The sequence below is a fragment of the Panulirus ornatus genome, chromosome 30 (assembly GCF_036320965.1).
Source record: "Panulirus ornatus isolate Po-2019 chromosome 30, ASM3632096v1, whole genome shotgun sequence".
NCBI lineage: Eukaryota > Metazoa > Arthropoda > Malacostraca > Decapoda > Palinuridae > Panulirus > Panulirus ornatus.
Genome location: NC_092253.1, coordinates 16,557,312 through 16,575,512, shown reverse-complemented (window position 1 = coordinate 16,575,512; position 18,201 = coordinate 16,557,312). Strand labels below are relative to the sequence as shown.

Genomic DNA, 18,201 nt, shown 5'->3' with positions numbered 1-18,201 from the left:
CGTGCAAGGAATAGAGTGAATTGGAACGATGTGGTATACTGGGGTCGACGTGCTGTCAATGGATTGAACCAGGGCATGTGAAACGTCTGGGGTAAACCATGGAAAGTTGTGTGGGGCCTGGATGTGGAAAGGGAGCTGTGGTTTTGGTGCATTATTACATGACAGCTAGAGGCTGAGTGTGAACGAATGGGGCCTTTGTTGTCTTTTCCTATCGCTACCTCGCACACATGAGGGGGGAGGGGGTTGTTATTCTATGTGTGGCGAGGTGGCGATGGGAATAAATAAGGGCTGACAGTATGAATTATGTACATGTGTATATATGTATATGTCTGTGTGTGTGTATATATATGTGTACATTGAGATGTATAGGTATGTATATTTGCGTGTGTGGACGGGGTTGACGTGCTGTCAGTGGATTGAATCAAGGCATGTGAAGCGTCTGGGGTAAACCATGGAAAGCTGTGTAGGTATGTATATTTGCGTGTGTGGATGTATGTATATACATGTGTATGGGGGGGGGGGGGGGGTTGGGCCATTTCTTTCGTCTGTTTCCTTGCGCTACCTCGCAAACGCGGGAGACAGCGACAAAGTATAAAGAAAAAAAAAATATATATATATATATATATATATATATATATATATATATATATATATATATATATATATGGAAATGTTGTAAATGGAAATGGTGAAGAGCTTGTAGATTTATGTGCTGAAAAAGGACTGATGATTGGGAATACCTGGTTTAAAAAGCGAGATATACATAAGTATACTTATGTAAGTAGGAGAGATGGCCAGAGAGCGTTATTGGATTACGTGTTAATTGACAGGCGTGCGAAAGAGAGACTTTTGGATGTCAATGTGCTGAGAGGTGCAACTGGAGGGATGTCTGATCATTATCTTGTGGAGGCTAAGGTGAAGATTAGTATGGGTTTTCAGAAAAGAAGAGTGAATGTTGGGGTGAAGAAGGTGGTGAGAGTAAGTGAGCTTGGGAAGGAGACCTGTGTGAAGAAGTATCAGGAGAGACTGTGTACAGAATGGAAAAAGGTGAGAACAATGGAAGTAAGGGGAGTGGGGGAGGAATGGGATGTATTTAGGGAATCAGTGATGGATTGCGCAAAAGATGCTTGTGGCATGAGGAGAGTGGGAGGTGGGCTGTTTAGAAAGGGTAGTGAGTGGTGGGATGAAGAAGTAAGAGTATTAGTGAAAGAGAAGAGAGAGGCATTTGGACGATTTTTGCAGGGAAAAAATGCAATTGAGTGGGAGAAGTATAAAAGAAAGAGACAGGAGGTCAAGAGAAAGGTGCAAGAGGTGAAAAAAAGGGCAAATGAGAGTTGGGGTGAGAGACTATCAGTAAATTTTAGGGAGAATAAAAAGATGTTCTGGAAGGAGGTAAATAGGGTGCGTAAGACAAGGGAGCAAATGGGAACTTCAGTGAAGGGCGTAAATGGGGAGGTGATAACAAGTAGTGGTGATGTGAGAAGGAGATGGAATGAGTATTTTGAAGGTTTGTTGAATGTGTCTGATGACAGAGTGGCAGATATAGGGTGTTTGGGTCGAGGTGGTGTGCAAAGTGAGAGGGTTGGGGAAAATGATTTGGTAAACAGAGAAGAGGTAGTAAAAGCTTTGCGGAAGATGAAAGCCGGCAAGGCAGCAGGTTTGGATGGTACTGCAGTGGAATTTATTAAAAAAGGGGGTGACTGTATTGTTGACTGGTTGGTAAGGTTATTTAATGTATGTATGACTCATGGTGAGGTGCCTGAGGATTGGCGGAATGCGTGCATAGTGCCATTGTACAAAGGCAAAGGGGATAAGAGTGAGTGCTCAAATTACAGAGGTATAAGTTTGTTGAGTATTCCTGGTAAATTATATGGGAGGGTATTGATTGAGAGGGTGAAGGCATGTACAGAGCATCAGATTGGGGAAGAGCAGTGTGGTTTCAGAAGTGGTAGAGGATGTGTGGATCAGGTGTTTGCTTTGAAGAATGTATGTGAGAAATACTTAGAAAAGCAAATGGATTTGTATGTAGCATTTATGGATCTGGAGAAGGCATATGATAGAGTTGATAGAGATGCTCTGTGGAAGGTATTAAGAATATATGGTGTGGGAGGCAAGTTGTTAGAAGCAGTGAAAAGTTTTTATCGAGGATGTAAGGCATGTGTACGTGTAGGAAGAGAGGAAAGTGATTGGTTCTCAGTGAATGTAGGTTTACGGCAGGGGTGTGTGATGTCTCCATGGTTGTTTAATTTGTTTATGGATGGGGTTGTTAGGGAGGTAAATGCAAGAGTCTTGGAAAGAGGGGCAAGTATGAAGTCTGTTGGGGATGAGAGAGCTTGGGAAGTGAGTCAGTTGTTGTTCGCTGATGATACAGCGCTGGTGGCGGATTCATGTGAGAAACTGCAGAAGCTGGTGACGGAGTTTGGTAAAGTGTGTGGAAGAAGAAAGTTAAGAGTAAATGTGAATAAGAGCAAGGTTATTAGGTACAGTAGGGTTGAGGGTCAAGTCAATTGGGAGGTGAGTTTGAATGGTGAAAAACTGGAGGAAGTGAAGTGTTTTAGATATCTGGGAGTGGATCTGTCAGCGGATGGAACCATGGAAGCGGAAGTGGATCATAGGGTGGGGGAGGGGGCGAAAATTTTGGGAGCCTTGAAAAATGTGTGGAAGTCGAGAACATTATCCCGGAAAGCAAAAATGGGTATGTTTGAAGGAATAGTAGTTCCAACAATGTTGTATGGTTGCGAGGCGTGGGCTATGGATAGAGTTGTGCGCAGGAGGATGGATGTGCTGGAAATGAGATGTTTGAGGACAATGTGTGGTGTGAGGTGGTTTGATCGAGTAAGTAACGTAAGGGTAAGAGAGATGTGTGGAAATAAAAAGAGCGTGGTTGAGAGAGCAGAAGAGGATGTTTTGAAATGGTTTGGGCACATGGAGAGAATGAGTGAGGAAAGATTGACCAAGAGGATATATGTGTCGGAGGTGGAGGGAACAAGGAGAAGAGGGAGACCAAATTGGAGGTGGAAAGATGGAGTGAAAAGGATTTTGTGTGATCGGGGCCTGAACATGCAGGAGGGTGAAAGGAGGGCAAGGAATAGAGTGAATTGGAGCGATGTGGTATACCGGGGTTGACGTGCTGTCAGTGGATTTGAATCAAGGCATGTGAAGCGTCCGGGGTAAACCATGGAAAGCTGTGTAGGTATGTATATTTGCGTGTGTGGACGTGTGTATGTACATGTGTTTGGGGGGGGTTGGGCCATTTCTTTCGTCTGTTTCCTTGCGCTACCTCGCAAACGCGGGAGACAGCGACAAAGTATAAAAAAAAAAAAAATATATATATATATATATATATATATATATATATATATATATATATATATATATATATATATATTCCTATGAGTCCACGGGGAAAATGAAACACGAAAAGTTCCCAAGTGCACTTTCGTGTAATAATCACATCATCAGGGGAGACACAAGTGAGGAATATAATAGTCAGTTGATATAAATCGAAGAGACGAAGCTAGGACGCCATTTGGTAAACATGTGATTTTGGACAATCACATGTTTACCAAATGGCGTCCTAGCTTCGTCTCTTCGATGTATATCAACTGACTGTTATATTCCTCACTTGTGTCTCCCCTGATGATGTGATTATTACACGAAAGTGCACTTGGGAACTTTTCGTGTTTCATTTTCCCCGTGGACTCACAGGAATATCTTGATCACGCGCAGAATTGTGATCCTTTCCAATATATATATATATATATATATATATATATATATATATATATATATATATATATATATATATATATATATATATATATATATATATATATATATATGTCCCAAGGGATTACTGAATTATCCAAAAGAAACCTACTCAGCCATGTAACATCTGTACCAAAACATATTTATCTGGAAAAATAAGATAAGGGAATTTATATTTTCCCTCACTTTTTTCACTTGTTCATGAAATACCATATTGTGATCCTTGTTACATATATAATGATCAGTCACAAGTGGCCAGTTCTCCTGACGTCAGATTCACTTGTCTTTGTCACTCAGGCAAGCTGGACCCCACAAGCACACTCCAGATCTTCTGGCCTTACTACCATCAGCTTGCCTGCCACGGTTTCAAGATTATCTTTTCACGATTTGCTCCTGGCTCCTGGCGGGAGGTGGTGTGGGCCAACGAGGACAGCTGGTAGCGACGAGAGAAGGTAAGGACCATCAAGGACAACTGGTTGTGACGGGACAGGATACAGGTCAACGTGGACAGCTGGTAGAGACGGGAGTGGGTAGTAACCATCGAGAACAGCTGGTAGTGATGAGAGGGGATATGAGCCAAAGGGGACAGCTGGTAGTGGGAACAGGTAAGAACCAACGAGGACAGCTGGTAATGACGAGAGCGAATGTAGACCAACGAGGACAGCTGACAGTGACGAAAGTAGGTGCGAGGAGGATGTGTGCAGCCACGATGAGTGCCAGTCGGATGAGGTGCTGACCCACGACGACTGCCACTGACGTGAAGAGATGTGGACCAACGATCATTTCCAGTGACTGCCAGTAACGGGAGATGTCACTCACGATGACTGCTAGTGACGGGAGGAGGTGTGGACTCACGATGACAGCTAGTGACGGGAGGTGTGCATTCATGATGACTGCCAGTGACGGGAGGAGGTGTACATCTACGATGACTGCCAGGCATGGGAGTTAGTGTGCACCCATGATGACTGCCAGGGAAGGAATGTGTGATGGAAGGAGGTGTGTGCCCACGATGACTGCCGGGTACGAGGTGAGATGCAAACCTGCGATGACTGCATGTGACGGAAGGTGTAGATCCACAATGCCTGTCAGTGAGGGAGGAAATGTGTTCCTACGATGACTGTCAGTGGCAATAGGAGGCATAAATCCACGATGACTACCAATGACCGGCGGAGGTGAAGACCCATGACGACTACCAGTGAAATGAGGAGGCGTGGACCCACGATGACAGCCAATGACGGAAGGAGATACGAACCCACGATAATTGCCAGTCACAGCAAGAGAGCCAAGGTGACTGTCAGTGACGCAGGAAATTTGGACCCATGATGACGTCAGGAAGTGTGGACCCACGATGATTGCCGATCAGGGCACTGGGTGTGGACCCATGATGACTGTCGCTGACCTAAGGTGTAGACGCAAGATAAGTGCCAGGAACGGGAGGTGTGGCTCTGGATGACTAACTGTGACGGGAGGAGGTGTGAACCCATGATGAATGCCAGTGATGGGCAGTGTGGACCCACGATCATTGCCAAAGAGAGGAGGAGACGTAGGCCCAAGAATGTTACTAGTGACAGGAGATGTGTACCCACGATGGCTGTCTGTGACGGGAGGTGAAGACCCACAGTGACTGACGGTGACGGGAGGAGGTGTGCATGACTGCCAGTGACGGAAGTTGTGGACCCATGATGACTGCCAGTGATGGGCAGAGATATGCACCCTTACGACCAGTGACGGGAAGAAGCGTGAACCCATGATGAACGCGTGACAGCAGGAAGTGTAGACCCAAGAAGACTTCCAGCGAGAGAAGGTGTAGTGATTAGCAGTGACTGGAGGAGTTGTGGACCCAGGATGACGGCCACTGGACCCACGATGACTGCCAGTGTCAGGATGTATGGACCAGTGATGACTGCCAATGACAAGTGTGGACTCGCGATGACCGTTAGTGACGGGAGGTGTGACTAACCTTGACTGTCAGTGGTTGGTGTAAACCCATGATGACTTCCACCGCCAGGCGGGAACACATGATGACTTCCACCGCCTGGCGGGAACCCATGATGACTTCCACCGCCAGGCGGGAACACATGATGACTTCCACCGCCAGGCGGGAACACATGATGACTTCCACCGCCTGGCGGGAACACATGATGACTTCCACCGCCAGGCGGGAACACATGATGACTTCCACCGCCAGGCGGGAACCCATGATGACTTCCACCGCCAGGCGGGAACCCATGATGACTGACAGCGACGGAATGTGCGCATGAACCATGACTTCCAGTGATAGGTATAAACCCATGATGACTCCCACTGTCAGGAGGTGTGACCACACGATGACTCCCAGTGAAGGGAGTTGTGTAACAAAGATGATTCTTAGTGACGATTGGTCCGGACCGACGATGACTGCTGGTTATAGGAATAGTAGACTCATGATTACTGCCGGTAACAGGAGATGTAGACCCACGATGACTGCCAGTAACGGGAGATGTGGACCCACGATGACTGCCAGTAACGGAAGGTGTGTAACCCATGATGACTGCCAGTAACGGAAGGTGTGTAACCCACGATGACTGCCAGTAACAGATGTAGACCCACGATGACTGCCAGTAACGGAAGGTTTGTAACCCACGATGACTGCCAGTAACAGATGTAGACCCACGATGACTGCCAGTAACTGAAGGTGTGTAACCCACGATGACTGCCAGTAACGGAAGGTGTGTAACCCACGATGACTGCCAGTAACGGAAGGTGTGGACCCACGATGACTGCCAGTGTTGGGAGATGTGGAACCACGATGACTGCCAGTAACGGAAGGTGTGTAACCCACGATGACTGCCAGTAACGGAAGGTGTGGACCCACGATGATTGCCAGTATTGGGAGATGTGGACCCACGATGACTGCCAGTAACGGAAGGTGTGTAACCCACGATGACTGCCAGTATTGGGAGATGTGGACCCACGGTGACTGCCAGTAACGGAAGGTGTGTAACCCATGATGACTGCCAGTAACGGGAGGTGTGGACCCACGATGACTGCCAGTAACGGAAGGTGTGTAACCCACGATGACTGCCAGTATTGGGAGATGTGGGCCCACGATGACTGCCAGTAACGGAAGGTGTGTAACCCATGATGACTGCCAGTAACGGAAGGTGTGTAACCCACGATGACTGCCAGTAACAGGGGATGTAGACCCACGATGACTGCCAGTAACGGAAGGTTTGTAACCCACGATGACTGCCAGTAACAGATGTAGACCCACGATGACTGCCAGTAACGGAAGGTGTGTAACCCACGATGACTGCCAGTAACGGAAGGTGTGTAACCCACGATGACTGCCAGTAACGGAAGGTGTGTAACCCATGATGACTGCCAGTAACTGGAGGTGTGGACCCACGATGACTGCCAGTAACGGAAGGTGTGTAACCCACAATGACTGCCAGTATTGGGAGATGTGGACCCACGATGACTGCCAGTAACGGAAGGTGTGTAACCCATGATGACTGCCAGTAACGGAAGGTGTGTAACCCACGATGACTGCCAATAACAGATGTAGACCCACGATGACTGCCAGTAACGGAAGGTTTGTAACCCACGATGACTGCCGGTAACAGATGTAGACCCACGATGACTGCCAGTAACGGAAGGTGTGTAACCCACGATGACTGCCAGTAACGGAAGGTGTGTAACCCACGATGACTGCCAGTAACGGAAGGTGTGGACCCACGATGACTGCCAGTGTTGGGAGATGTGGACCCACGATGACTGCCAGTAACGGAAGGTGTGTAACCCACGATGACTGCCAGTAACGGAAGGTGTGGACCCACGATGATTGCCAGTATTGGGAGATGTGGACCCACGATGGCTGCCAGTAACGGAAGGTGTGTAACCCACGATGACTGCCAGTATTGGGAGATGTGGACCCACGGTGACTGCCAGTAACGGAAGGTGTGTAACCCATGATGACTGCCAGTAACTGGAGGTGTGGACCCACGATGACTGCCAGTAACGGAAGGTGTGTAACCCACGATGACTGCCAGTATTGGGAGATGTGGACCCACGATGACTGCCAGTAACGGAAGGTGTGTAACCCATGATGACTGCCAGTAACTGGAGGTGTGGACCCACGATGACTGCCAGTAACGGAAGGTGTGTAACCCACGATGACTGCCAGTATTGGGAGATGTGGACCCACGATGACTGCCAGTAACGGAAGGTGTGTAACCCACGATGACTGCCAGTATTGGGAGATGTGGACCCACGATGACTGCCAGTAACGGAAGGTGTGTAACCCACGATGACTGCCAGTATTGGGAGATGTGGACCCACGATGACTGCCAGTAACGGAAGGTGTGTAACCCACGATGACTGCCAGTATTGGGAGATGTGGACCCACGATGACTGCCAGTAACGGAAGGTGTGTAACCCACGATGACTGCCAGTATTGGGAGATGTGGACCCACGATGACTGCCAGTAACGGAAGGTGTGTAACCCACGATGACTGCCAGTATTGGGAGATGTGGACCCACGATGACTGCCAGTAACGGAAGGTGTGTAACCCACGATGACTGCCAGTATTGGGAGATGTGGACCCACGATGACTGCCAGTAACGGATAGTATCATTATTAGCGCCACTAAAGGTAGACGTAAGTAACGTTAACAAAGCTACAGTAGATACCGTCTCACCCGTTACCAAATATGTTCCTAAGTAACGTAACTCACACAAACCCAACGTAAACTTTTAGGGCAGAAAATCTCTACCGCTCTGTAAAAAATAGTAACGTGATTAAATAGATGTATAATTATGCGTCCCACTTGGTGCATAAAGGGACCATCATGATATACTAAAGTGGTGACGGTAAAGGTGTTCGCTTCACCGGTACCAGCCAGGCGGAGGTAGCGGGCAGGATCTACGTATCTGGACTTATGATGCTATTCTAACGTGGGGACTGTTATACACACACACACACACACACACACACACACACACACACACACACACACACACAAACACACACACACACACACACACACCACGTGGGACTAGACCGACGAACAAACAATGGAAATTATGTTTTCAACCGCAGTGTGTTATTAACACTCTGAACCAGTTCCCTCTCTACATCCAACCAGGCTCCACAGACCTTACAATGGTTTACCCCAGCCACTTCACATGCCATATATATATGGCCGCTGTCTCCCGTGTTTGCGAGGTAGCGCAAGGAAACAGACGAAAGAAATGGCCCAACCCACCCCCATACACATGTATATACATACGTCCACACACGCAAATATACATACCTACACAGCTTTCCATGGTTTATCCCAGACGCTTCACATGCCCTGATTCAATCCACTTACAGCACGTCAACCCCGGTATACCACATCGATCCAATTCACTCTATTCCTTGCCCTCCTTTCACCCTCCTGCATGTTCAGGCCCCGATCACACAAAATCTTTTTCACTCCATCTTTCCACCTCCAATTTGGTCTCCCACTTCTCCTCGTTCCCTCCACCTCCGACACATATATCCTCTTGGTCAATCTTTCCTCACTCATTCTCTCCATGTGCCCAAACCATTTCAAAACACCCTTTTCTGCTCTCTCAACCACGCTCTTTTTATTTCCACACATCTCTCTTACCCTTACGTTACTTACTCGATCAAACCACCTCACACCACACATTGTCCTCAAACATCTCATTTCCAGCACATCCATCCTCCTGCGCACAACTCTATCCATAGCCCATATATATAGCTCCACAGACCTTACAATGGTTTATGTGAGTATGTGATAGAGTGTAAGAAAGTAAATTCTAGATTGATATGGGTAAAACTGAAAGTTGATGGAGAGAGATGGATGATTATTGGTGCATATGCACCTGGGCATGAAAAGAAAGATCATGAGAGGCAAGTGTTTTGGGAGCAGCTAAATGAGTGTGTTAGTGGTTTTGATGCACAAGACCAGGTTATAGTGATGGGTGATTTGAATGCAAAGGTGAGTAATGTGGCAGTTGAGGGAATAATTGGTATACATGGAGTTGTCAGTGTTGTAAATGGAAATGGTGAAGAGCTTGTAGGTTTATGTGCTGAAAAAGGACTGGTGATTGGGAATACCAGGTTCAAAAAGCGAGATATACATAAGTATACATATGTAAGTTGGAGAGATGGCCAGAGAGCGGTATTGGATTACGGGTTAATTGATAGACGCACGAAAGAGAGACTTTTGGATGTTAATGTGCTGAGAGGTGCAACTGGACGGATGTCTAATCATTATCTTGTGGAGGCTAAGGTGAAGATTTGTGGGGGTTTTCAGAAAAGAAGAGAGAATGTTAGGGTGAAGAGAGTGGTGAGAGTAAGTGAGCTTGGGAAGGAGACTTGTGTGAAGAAGTATCAGGAGAGACTGAGTACAGAATGGAAAAAGGTGAGAACAAAGGAGGTAAGGGGAGTGGGGGAGGAATGGGATGTATTTAGGGAAGCAGTGATGGCTTGCGCAAAAGATGCTAGTGGCATGAGAAGCGTGGGAGGTGGGTTGATTACAAAAGGTAGTGAGTGGTGGGATGAAGAAGTAAGATTATTAGTGAAAGAGAAGAGAGAGGCATTTGGACGATTTTTGCAGGGAAAAAATGCAAATGAGTGGGAGAGGTATAAAAGAAAGAGGCAGGAGGTCAAGAGAAAGGTGCAAGAGGTGAAAAAGAGGGCAAATGAGAGTTGGGGTGAGAGAGTATCATTAAATTTTAGGGAGAATAAAAAGATGTTTTGGAAGGAGGTAAATAAAGTGCGTAAGACAAGGGAGCAAATGGGAACTTCAGTAAAGGGGGCTAATGGGGAGGTGAAAACTAGTAGTGGTGATGTGAGAAGGAGATGGAGTGAGTATTTTGAAGGTTTGTTGAATGTGTTTGACGATAGAGTGGCAGATATAGGGTGTTTTGGTCGAGATGGTGTGCAAAGTGAGAGGGTTAGGGAAAATGATTTGGTAAATAGAGAAGAGGTAGTAAAAGCTTTACGGAAGATGAAAGCGAGTAAGGCAGCAGGTTTGGATGGTATTGCAGTGGAATTTATTTAAAAAGGGGGTGACTGTATTGTTGACTGGTTGGTAAGGTTATTTAATGTATGTATGACTCATGGTGAGGTGCCTGAGGATTGGCGGAATGCTTGCATAGTGCCATTGTACAAAGGCAAATGGGAAAAGAGTGAGTGCTCAAATTACAGAGGTATAAGTTTGTTGAGTATTCCTGGTAAATTATATGGGAGGTTATTGATTGAGAGGGTGAAGGCATGTACAGAGCATCAGATTGGGGAAGTGCAGTGTGGTTTCAGAAGTGGTAGAGGATGTGTGGATCAGGTGTTTGCTCTGAAGAATGTATGTGAGAAATACTTAGAAAAACAAATGGATTTGTATGTAGCATTTATGGATCTGGAGAAGGCATATGATAGAAGTGATAGAGATGCTCTGTGGAAGGTTTTAAGAATATATGGTGTGGGAGGCAAGTTGTTAGAAGCAGTGAAAAGTTTTTATCGAGGATGTAAGGCATGTGTACGTGTAGGAAGAGAGGAAAGTGATTGGTTCTCAGTGAATGTAGGTTTGCGGCAGGGGTGTGTGATGTCTCCATGGTTGTTTAATTTGTTTATGGAGGGGGTTGTTAGGGAGGTGAATGCAAGAGTTTTGGAAAGAGGGGCAAGTATGCAGTCTGTTGTGGATGAGAGAGCTTGGGAAGTGAGTCAGTTGTTGTTCGCTGATGATACAGCGCTGGTGGCTGATTCATGTAAGAAACTGCAGAAGCTGGTGACTGAGTTTGGTAAAGTGTGTGAAAGAAGAAAGTTAAGAGTTAATGTGAATAAGAGCTAGGTTATTAGGTACAGTAGGGTTGAGGAACAAGTCAATTGGGAGGTAAGTTTGAATGGAGAAACACTGGAGGAAGTAAAGTGTTTTAGATATCTGGGAGTGGATCTGGCAGCGGATGGAACAATGGAAGCGGAAGTGAAACATTGGGTGGGGGAGGGGGCGAAAATTCTGGGAACCTTGAAGAATGTTTGGAAGTCGAGAACATTATCTCGGAAAGCAAAAATGGGTATGTTTGAAGGAATAGTGGTTCCAACAATGTTGTATGGTTGCGAGGCGTGGGCCATGGATAGAGTTGTGCGCAGGAGGGTGGATGTGCCGGAAATGAGATGTTTGAGGACAATATGTGGTGTGAGGTGGTTTGATCGAGTAAGTAATGTAAGGGTAAGAGATATGTGTGGAAAAAAAAAAAAAGAGTGTGGTTGAGAGAGCAGAGGAGGGTGTTTTGAAATGGTTTGGTCACATGGAGAGAATGAGTGAAGAAAGATTGACAAAGAGGATATATGTATCAGAGGTGGAGGGAACGAGGAGAAGTGGGAGACCAAATTGGAGGTGGAAAGATGGAGTGAAAAAGATTTTGAGTAATCGGGGCCTGAGCATGCAGGAGGGTGAAAGGCGTGCAAGGAATAGAGTGAATTGGAACGATGTGGTATACCGGGGTCGACGTGCTGTCAATGGATTGAACCAGGGCATGTGAAGCGTCTGGGGCAAACCGTGGAAAGTTGTGTGGGGCCTGGATGTGGAAAGGGAGCTGTGGTTTCGGTGCATTATTACATGACAGCTAGAGACTGAGTGAGAACGAATGGGGCCTTTATTGTCTTTTCCTAGCGCTACCTCGCACACATGAGGGGGGAGGGGGTTGTTATTCCATGTGTGGCGAGGTGGCGATGGGAACAAATAAAGGCAGACAGTATGAATTATGTACATGTGTATATATGTATATGTCTGTGTGTGTATATATATGTGTACATTGAGATGTATAGGTATGTATATATGCGTGTGTGGACGTGTATGCATATACATGTGTATGTAGGCGGGTTGAGCCATTCTTTCGTCTGTTTCCTTGCGCTACCTCGCTAACGCGGGAGACAGCGACAAAGCAAAATAAAATAAAAAAAATATATATAAAAAAATAATATATATATATATATATATATATATATATATATATATATATATATATATATATATATATATATATATATGTATAATATATATATATATATATATATATATATATATATATATATATATATATATATATATATATATATATATATATATATATATATATATATATATATATATATATATATATATATATATATATATATATATATATATATATAATGTATATATATATATATATATATATATATATATATATATATATATATATATATATATATATATATATATATAAATATATATATATATATATATATATATATATATATATATATATATATATTTATATATATATATATATATATATATATATATATATATATATATATATATATATTTTTTTTTTTTTTTTTTTTTTTTTATACTTTGTCGCTGTCTCCCGCGTTTGCGAGGTAGCGCAAGGAAACAGACGAAAGAAATGGCCCCACCCCCCCCCCCCCCATACACATGTACATACACACGTCCACACACGCAAATATACATACCTACACAGCTTTCCATGGTTTACCCCAGACGCTTCACATGCCTTGCTTCAATCCACTGACAGCACGTCAACCCCTGTATACCACATGACTCCACTTCACTCTATTTCTTGCCCTCCTTTCACCCTCCTGCATGTTCAGGCCCCGATCACACAAAATCTTTTTCACTCCATCTTTCCACCTCCAATTTGGTCTCCCTCTTCTCCTCGTTCCCTCCACCTCCGACACATATATCCTCTTGGTCAATCTCTCCTCACTCATTCTCTCCATGTGCCCAAACCATTTCAAAACACCCTCTTCTGCTCTCTCAACCACGCTCTTTTTATTTCCACACATCTCTCTTACCCTTACGTTACTTACTCGATCAAACCACCTCACACCACACATTGTCCTCAAACATCTCATTTCCAGCACATCCATCCTCCTGCGCACATCTCTATCCATAGCCCACGCCTCGCAACCATACAACATTGTTGGAACCACTATTCCCTCAAACATACCCATTTTTGCTTTCCGAGATAGTGTTCTCGACTTCCACACATTTTTCAAGGCTCCCAAAATTTTCGCCCCCTCCCCCACCCTATGATCCACTTCCGCTTCCATGGTTCCATCCGCTGACAGATCCACTCCCAGATATCTAAAACACTTCACTTCCTCCAGTTTTCTCCATTCAAACTCACCTCCCAATTGACTTGACCCTCACCCCTACTGTACATAATAACCTTGCTCTTATTCACATTTACTCTCAACTTTCTTCTTCCACACACTTTACCAAACTCAGTCACCAGCTTCTGCAGTTTCTCACATATATATATATATATATATATATATATATATATATATATATATATATATATATATATATATATATATATATGTTCTGGAAGGAGGTAAATAGGGTGCGTAAGACAAGGGAGCAAATGGGAACTTCAGTAAAGGGCGTAAATGGGGAGGTGATAACAAGTAGTGGTGATGTGAGAAGGAGATGGAATGAGTATTTTGAAGGTTTGTTGAATGTGTCTGATGACAGAGTGGCAGATATAGGGTGTTTGGGTCGAGGTGGTGTGCAAAGTGAGAGGGTTGGGGAAAATGATTTGGTAAACAGAGAAGAGGTAGTAAAAGCTTTGCGGAAGATGAAAGCCGGCAGGGCAGTAGGTTTGGATGGTATTGCAGTGGAATTTGTTAAAAAGGGGGGTGACTGTATTGTTGACTGGTTGGTAAGGTTATTTAATGTATGTATGACTCATGGTGAGGTGCCTGAGGATTGGCGGAATGCTTGCATAGTGCCGTTGTACAAAGGCAAAGGGGATAAGAGTGAGTGCTCAAATTACAGAGGTATAAGTTTGTTGAGTATTCCTGGTAAATTATATGGGAGGGTATTGATTGAGAGGGTGAAGGCATGTACAGAGCATCAGATTGGGGAAGAGCAGTGTGGTTTCAGAAGTGGTAGAGGATGTGTGGATCAGGTGTTTGCTTTGAAGAATGTATGTGAGAAATACTTAGAAAAGCAAATGGATTTGTATGTAGCATTTATGGATCTGGAGAAGGCATATGATAGAGTTGATAGAGATGCTCTGTGGAAGGTATTAAGAATATATGGTGTGGGAGGCAAGTTGTTAGAAGCAGTGAAAAGTTTTTATCGAGGATGTAAGGCATGTGTACGTGTAGGAAGAGAGGAAAGTGATTGGTTCTCAGTGAATGTAGGTTTGCGGCAGGGGTGTGTGATGTCTCCATGGTTGTTTGATTTGTTTATGGATGGGATTGTTAGGGAGGTGAATGAAGGAGTTTTGGAAAGAGGGGCAAGTATGAAGTCTGTTGGGGATGAGAGAGCTTGGGAAGTGAGTCAGTTGTTGTTCGCTGATGATACAGCGCTGGTGGCGGATTCATGTGAGAAACTGCAGAAGCTGGTGACGGAGTTTGGTAAAGTGTGTGGAAGAAGAAAGTTAAGAGTAAATGTCAATAAGAGCAAGGTTATTAGTTACAGTAGGGTTGAGGGTCAAGTCAATTGGGAGGTGAGTTTGAATGGTGAGAGGCTGGAGGAAGTGAAGTGTTTTAGATATCTGGGAGTGGATCTGTCAGCGGATGGAACCATGGAAGCGGAAGTGGATCATAGGGTGGGGGAGGGGGCGAAAATTTTGGGAGCCTTGAAAAATGTGTGGAAGTCGAGAACATTATCCCGGAAAGCAAAAATGGGTATGTTTGAAGGAATAGTGGTTCCAACAATGTTGTATGGTTGCGAGGCGTGGGCTATGGATAGAGTTGTGCGCAGGAGGATGGATGTGCTGGAAATGAGATGTTTGTGGACAATGTGTGGTGTGAGGTGGTTTGATCGAGTAAGTAACGTAAGGGTAAGAGAGATGTGTGGAAATAAAAAGAGCGTGGTTGAGAGAGCAGAAGAGGGTGTTTTGAAATGGTTTGGGCACATGGAGAGAATGAGTGAGGAAAGATTGACCAAGAGGATATATGTGTCGGAGGTGGAGGGAACGAGGAGAAGAGGGAGACCAAATTGGAGGTGGAAAGATGGAGTGAAAAGGATTTTGTGTGATCGGGGCCTGAACATGCAGGAGGGTGAAAGGAGGGCATGTGAAGCGTCTGGGGTAAACCATGGAAGGCTGTGTAGGTATGTATATTTGCGTGTGTGGACGTGTGTATGTACATGTGTATGGGGGGGGTTGGGCCATTTCTTTCGTCTGTTTCCTTGCGCTACCTCGCAAACGCGGGAGACAGCGACAAAGTATAAAAAAAAAAAAAAAAAAAATATATATATATATATATATATATATATATATATATATATATATATATATATATATATATATATATATATATATATATATATATATATATATGTATATATATATACAGAATGGAAAAAGGTGAGAACAAAGGAGGTAAGGGGAGTGGGGGAGGAATGGGATGTATTTAGGGAAGCAGTAATGGCTTGCGCAAAAGATGCTTGTGGCATGAGACGTGTGGGAGGTGTGTTGATTAGAAAGAGTAGTGAGTTGTGGGATGAAGAAGTAAGATTATTAGTGAAAGAGAAGAGAGAGGCATTTGGACGATTTTTGCAGAGAAAAAAATGCAAAAGAGTGGGAGATGTATAAAAGAAAGAGACAGGAGGTCAAGAGAAAGGTGCAAGAGGTGAAAAAGAGGGCAAATTAGAGTTGGGGTGATAGAATATCATTAAATTTTAGGGAGAATAAAAAGATGTTTTGGAAGGAGGTAAATAAAGTGCGTAAGACAAGTGAGCAAATGGGAACTTCAGTGAAGAGGGTTAATGGGGAGGTGATAACAAGTAGTGGTGATGTGAGAAGGAGATGGAGTGAGTATTTTTAAGGTTTGTTGAATGTGTTTGATGATAGAGTGGCAGATATAGGGTGTTTTGGTCGAGGTGGTGTGCAAAGTGAGAGGGTTAGGGAGAATGATTTGGTAAACAGAGTAGAGGTAGTAAAAGCTTTGCGGAAGATGAAAGCCGGCAAGGCAGCAGGTTTGGATAGTATTGCAGTGGAATTTATTAAAAAAGGGGGTGACTGTATTGTTGACTGGTTGGTAAGGTTATTTAATGTATGTATGACTCATGGTGAGGTGCCTGAGGATTGGCGGAATGCTTGCATAGTGCCATTGTACAAAGGCAAAGGGGATAAGAGTGAGTGCTCAAATTTCAGAGGTATAAGTTTGTTGAGTATTCCTGGTAAATTATATGGGAGGGTATTGATTGAGAGGGTGAAGGCGTGTACAGAGCATCAGATTGGGGAAGAGCGGTGTGGTTTCAGAAGTGGTAGAGAATGTGTGGATCAGGTGTTTGCTTTGAAGAATGTATGTGAGAAATACTTAGAAAAGCAAATGGATTTGTATGTAGCATTTATGGATCTGGAGAAGGCATATGATAGAGTTGATAGAGATGCTCTGTGGAAGGTATTAAGAATATATGGTGTGGGAGGCAAGTTGTTAGAAGCAGTGAAATGTTTTTATCGAGGATGTAAGGCATGTGTACGTGTAGGAAGAGAGGAAAGTGATTGGTTCTCAGTGAATGTAGGTTTGCGGCAGGGGTGTGTGATGTCTCCATGGTTGTTTAATTTGTTTATGGATAGGGTTGTTAGGGAGGTGAATGCAAGAGTTTTGGAAAGAGGGGCACGTATGCAGTCTGTTGTGGATGAGAGAGCTTGGGAAGTGAGTCAGTTGTTGTTCGCTGATGATACAGCGCTGGTGGCTGATTCACGTGAGAAACGGCAGAAGCTGGTGACTGAGTTTGGTAAAGTGTGTGAAAGAAGAAAGTTAAGAGTGAATGTGAATAAGAGGAAGGTTATTAGGTACAGTAGGGTTGAGGGTCAAGTCAATTGGGAGATAAGTTTGAATGGAGAAAAACTGGAGGAAGTAAAGTGTTTTAGATATCTGGGAGTGGATCTGGCAGCGGATGGAGCCATGGAAGCGGAAGTGAATCATAGGGTGGGGGAGGGGGCGAAAATTCTGGGAGCCTTGAAGAATGTTTGGAAGTCGAGAACATTATCTCGGAAAGCAAAAATGGGTATGTTTGAAGGAATAGTGGTTCCAACAATGTTGTATGGTTGCGAGGCGTGGGCTATGGATAGGGTTGTGCGCAGTAGGGTGGATGTGCTGGAAATAAGATGTTTGAGGACAATATGTGGTGTGAGGTGGTTTGATCGAGTAAGTAATGTAAAGGTAAGAGAGATGTGTGGAAATAAAAAGAGTGTGGTTGAGAGAGCAGAAGAGGTTGTTTTGAAATGGTTTGGTCACATGGAGAGAATCATTAGCGAGTTAGTGCAAGGAAACAGACGAAAGAATGGCCCAACCCACCCACATACATATTTATATACATACACGTCCACACACGCATATATTCATACCTATACATCTCAACGTATACATATATATACACACACAGACATATACATATATACACATGTACA

At 44.3% G+C, this 18,201-nt stretch overlaps 1 protein-coding gene across 1 annotated transcript in view; it reads left to right on the top strand.

The window, feature by feature from the left end:
* Nucleotides 1-18,201, top strand: part of LOC139758586 (probable methyltransferase-like protein 24) — a 112,181-nt gene that overhangs the window by 69,798 nt on the left and 24,182 nt on the right. Inside the window, exon 8 of the mRNA XM_071680104.1 lies at nt 4,066-4,220. Coding sequence (XP_071536205.1) covers nt 4,066-4,208 — 143 coding nt within the window. The 3' untranslated portion in view covers nt 4,209-4,220. The remainder of the gene's footprint in view (nt 1-4,065; nt 4,221-18,201) is intronic.